The sequence below is a fragment of the Juglans regia genome, chromosome 6 (genome assembly GCF_001411555.2).
Source record: "Juglans regia cultivar Chandler chromosome 6, Walnut 2.0, whole genome shotgun sequence".
Taxonomy (NCBI): domain Eukaryota; kingdom Viridiplantae; phylum Streptophyta; class Magnoliopsida; order Fagales; family Juglandaceae; genus Juglans; species Juglans regia.
In genome coordinates this window covers 15,439,093-15,444,320 of record NC_049906.1, presented here as the reverse complement: position 1 = coordinate 15,444,320, position 5,228 = coordinate 15,439,093, and the positions used below count along the sequence as shown (strand labels likewise).

Genomic DNA, 5,228 nt, shown 5'->3' with positions numbered 1-5,228 from the left:
ATGGGTACACCCAAGTATTTAACAGGAAAGTTCCCAACCTTGAATCCAGTCATGAATAAAATTTCTCGTCTGCGAGACAAAGAAATTTTAGAAGAAAAAAAAATAGAGGATTTCTCTGCATTAACAACCTGGCCCGACCAGCTGGCATAGACATTAAGAGTATCTCTTATCATTTTAACAGACCTTTTACTACCATTAGCAAAAATCATCATATCATCCGCATAAAGTAAATGAGAGATCAAAGGACCAGAGCGAGGTTGGGAAAAAAACCAATTTGACCATCTTGAAATTTACTACGTAACAGCCTCTTGAAAACTTCCTCAACAAGAATAAATAAATAAGGAGAAATAGGATCCCCTTGACGAAGACCCCTTCCACCCTTAAAGAAACCTTTAGCCGTACCATTCATCACCACCGAGTACCAAGTATTAGTGACACATTGGTTAATAAGATGACAAACATCAATAGAAAAACCAAAAGCATGCAAAACTTGGAATAAAAAATTCCAATCAACCGTATCATAAGCCTTGGCCATGTCAATCTTCATCATAATATTACCTCCTCTAACCGGCTTATTAATATCATGAACCAGTTCTTGAGTAAGGCTAATATTATCAAATATACTTCTTCCTGGCAAAAAAACACCTTGCTCCATAGAAATTAATCGGCTCAATACCGACGTAAGTCTTCCAACCAACAATTTAGAACAAATTTTATAAACCACTGAGCAAAGGCTTATAGGTCTAAATTTATCAAAAGATGAAGGATCCGGAACCTTAGGAATTAAAACAAGGTAAGAAGAAGTATAATACCTGGGAAGAGATGACCCCAAGAAGAATTCCCTAACAGCCTCCACAAGCTCGACCAGCAATGACGAAAAAAACCCGACCCAAAACCATCAGGTCCAGGACTACTGTTGACTGGAATAGAGAATAATGCATCCTTAACTTCCTGTTCCGAAGGGCACCTACAAATATTTTGATTCTCCATATCTGTGACTTCCGCCTGAATTAACTGGGAAAGAGACGGAGCTGAACCACTAGAGCGGGCCTAAAGAAATTCCTCAAAGTAATGCACGGCTTCCTCATGAATGGCCTCCGGGGAAGAAAGAAACCGACCATCATTTAGCTTCATATTTTGAATATTAAAGTGATTCCGCACTTGTAAGGCTGCAAAAAAAGTCGAGTTTACCTCCCCATGCTCAATCCATGTTTTTTTTACTTTTTGAGCAATCCGAGTTTCTTCTCTTTTTAACCAGGACGAAAGTTCCAGTTTAGTAGCTAATACATCAGTTTCAACGTCAACCGAATAATGTTCTTGAAGCTGAGTCTCGCCTTCCTCCACTCTCTCTTCCAACCTTTTAATATGCGCCCCAGTCCATCCAAAAACATCTTTATTCCAGCATCGTAGTGCTATTTTAAGCCTTTTAAGCTTAATAGCAAGACTCGACAACCCAGAACCATAGCTACCTTCCTGCCAGACTAACGAGACAATCCTCCAAAAATCATCATGCGAAGTCCACATTTGTTGGAATTTGAAGACACTGGGTCCATAACGCATCAACCTGTCCTTCAACCCGACTAATAAAGGAGAATGATCCGAGGACCTACGAGCCAAATATGTCAAAGAAACCAAGGGAAATAAATCCAAATACCTGGAGTTACAGAGAGCTCTATCTAGGCGAGCCCAACTTCTAGCCAAACCACCTTGTCCATTACACCAAGAAAGTTTATTTCTTGTGAAAGGGACTTCAAGGAGACCTCCAGCATCTATAAAGTTCGAAAAATCCTCCATTGCACAAGGCAACCTTGGATTCCCACCCCTTCTCTCACCATCATGCCGGATGATATTAAAATCACCAAGGAGAAGCCATGGTAAAGCCAAAGATCCAAAAGAAACCAGATCAGACCACAGAGACCTCCTATCCAAGTACATACATTTAGCATAAACAACCGACACAATCATAGTAGAATTAATTAATAGAGTAACATGCTGGTTGGAAACTCCCAGAATATTAACTTGAATATCTTGCTGCCAAAACACCCATAATTTGCCATCATGCACAACATTAGAGAAAGAATCATCAAAACAGAAAAAACTTTGCCAACGTAAAAGCTCACTATCTCTTCTAAACGATTCCGCCACAATAAGAATTTTTGGTTTGTGTTGTTTTAACAACGACCGAAGTCATTTTTTCGAGGTGCCAAGACCTCGAACATTCCAAAATAAAATTTTACCAATCATAAATCTAGGCGAGAAGGCCTGCTCGGAGCCCTGGTAGAACTACGCAAGAGACGACGTTCAGCCATCACCTTCCTTCCAATTTTCGAATCCGAGACCCCATCTTTGTCTTTCCCCAAATGCTTAATCTCATTTTCTCCATCCGTATCCGACAGAGACACGTTGATCTCCCCTTCCACAATTGCATTCCGTGAATTTTCTAGTCCCATTATTGGAACGTCAACCAGCCCAAGCGACGAGGGAGGTAATTCCCCATCAGGTCTCACTTCTGCAACGTACGGTGCAAACTCACTAGACAACAAACCACATGTTATTTGTTCCCCTTCACACATCTGGGTCCCACTAGATTCCCCCTCCACGACTGAACCCATCTCCCGCAAAAGAAACTGCATTTTGTTTGTAGTAGTTTGCTCTGCCTGCACATTCTTCATCAATTCATCAGCCACCACCATTGACGCATGCACCTGCCCAACACCAGAGAAATCTCCCTCAGTAGGTTTATCCCCAACAGCACCCTCATTAATATTTCCCAAAACTGCCCATCCAGTATTCCCAGGCCCCTCACCAAGATCCTTATTTTCTATACGAGTATCTTCATGATCCCCTCCCTCCTTCGAGTCACCACATGCAACCATAACCAGAGACTCAGCATTTTCTTGAAGACCAGTAGGAACCATCTCAAACGTCTCTACCACCACTATACCATCCTCTTGCTCCTTTGAAGGAACATCGATAGACTGCAATTCCGGAACTGGTTCTGCAGTCAAATTTCCAACTGTACCTCCATTCTTCACCCAAGTTTGATCCCCCTTAACCTTCTTTCTCTGATCAGATCCCTTCCGACATTTTTTTTCATTATGACCTTGGCAACGACATTTGGTGCAGTAGGCAGGTAAGGTCTCAAAAATAACCTCCTGTTTTCGACTTAGAGGTGCTCCAGGCATACCAATCCAGAATGAAGAAATTGGTTTCATAGAAGAATCAACTTCAATACAGACCCTAGCCCAATCTGTTCGAGTAGCACAAGCTGTGGCATTATCCCTACGAATAAATTTCCCAATCGGCGCCAATAACATTTTCAAAACAGAGGAATGATAGAAATTCAATGGAAGGCCCGGTAAGAATACCCAGACCGGCACACATGGCGATTCAAAATCTTCATCAAAATCAAACTTCCAAGCAAACGAGCGATAAAACACCCCATTCACTTCACAAGACTCTCTGGATAACGCCTTATTAAAATCCTGCACATTAGTCATACGGACAAGCACATGCCGAGTATGTTGCATAGCAGAGACAACGGGCATACTTGGCATACCCCAGCGGCTGCGGATAAATGCTCTAATGGCGTCCAAGGATGGCCGCTGCCGAAGGAATTTCAACACCATGGAATAACGAAACGGTTCAGAAGTTTTTTCCATTTCACCCATTGTAAACGAGAAAAAGAACTCTCCATCTAACGTTTTTGGTTGACGAAAAGGAATCTCCACCACCGGCAGAGGTTGCGGCGCTGCAGAAACAAGGTCAGGAAACGACCGGGGATGGACAGCCAAAGGCGGCGTGCCATCTACGGCCGCCATGCAGCCTATGTAAAGAACAGACAAAATCACTCCAACCCTAGCAGAGCAATTTTTCGAAAAAGGGTAAAAACTTCAATGAGTTTTTGTAAATATTCACCAACTTAATAATCTCTCTCTTGATAAGTCTCAACTCTCAACATTTACAAGTATCTCTCAACTTCTTTATATTTTTGTAGTCTGCAATCTTTTGGAAAATCAAGATAGTTTGTTTGGTTTTTTTTTTCGCGATGAGATTATTGTACGTGCCTCTGGACCCAAGATGCTTATTCTCATTATCTTGTTCTTCAACTATCAGATTTTTTTTTTTTGTTTGTCTTACAAGGCTTGATCCGAGAGTAGGGATTCTTGTCTTCCACTTTTGTTGTGGCTATAAAATGTAACATTGTAAATTGTGTAGTCAGAAAGTACCTAACAGGTTAACAATATCATGACGGAAAAAATAGAGATGCTTATGGGCCTATGGTAGCTACACTAGAATTATTTATGCCTAACTAACAAAGCTGTCTGTTTCCAACTATTTTCTACTAGATGTTACTAAGAGACCTAAATGCTAAAAATTAAGAATATAAGATAACACATATTAGTAAAATAGTATGCTCTATTATAATATTATTATGAATGCAAAACTCTGACGTGATTTGTTTATTTTCTCATATATAGTAAAAAAGTTAAGCACAAAGTGCAAAAGACTACCCTTAATTATTATAGCTTAATATCAAATATTAAATATTTGAAAATTCTACATGCATTTAAATATATAAGAACGTGAAGAATCACTTTTGAATATTTTGTTTTTTTTAAGGTAAAATCGATCCGGCATGGGAACAAGCTACAACATTGGACCATTTAAAGAAAAAGGTCAAATGTAATTACTTTGGGAAACAAGTTGAGTATTTCGATTAAAACAACATATTGCAAAACTGCCTGGAAATGTTGCAGCATATTAAAAAGCTCCTGAAGATGCATGCCTAAAAATGTTGGAACATCTCATGAATTCTTTCAATAAGAAAAAGGAACAAGCGAAAGAAGATTATGAAATAGCTTCCCTTGGGCTTGAAGGAGATGATATTGTTCATATGATAGGTCCCTTGATAATGCCAAATATGATACTCAAGAATTGTCCTCTTCGGGTGAGGATGAACCACCTTTACTGGGATAATTTTTCTACTGCCTTCATTGATAACTTTCGGCTGCTTAAATAGCAGACCAAGCTTACACACTGAAACAGAACACTAAAACAGATCTTGCGGAAACAGAGGAACAACCTAAGCCACTACCAGTAGCCGACACCTAATAAAAGGGAAATGACTCACGTATTTAACTGAATAAAATGCAGCAGCAATTAATCATAAAACAGAAGATAACATAGAGCCGAAATATCTCTAACGGCTATGACCCAGTCCATGC

General features: G+C 39.9%; 1 protein-coding gene across 1 annotated transcript; it reads right to left on the bottom strand.

The window, feature by feature from the left end:
* Window positions 1-1,050: 1,050 nt before the first annotated feature.
* LOC108994529 lies at window positions 1,051-1,965 on the bottom strand. Its single transcript, XM_018969778.1, has one exon. It carries the CDS (start codon window positions 1,963-1,965, stop codon window positions 1,051-1,053), a length of 915 nt encoding a protein of 304 aa, XP_018825323.1.
* Window positions 1,966-5,228: the final 3,263 nt, after the last annotated feature.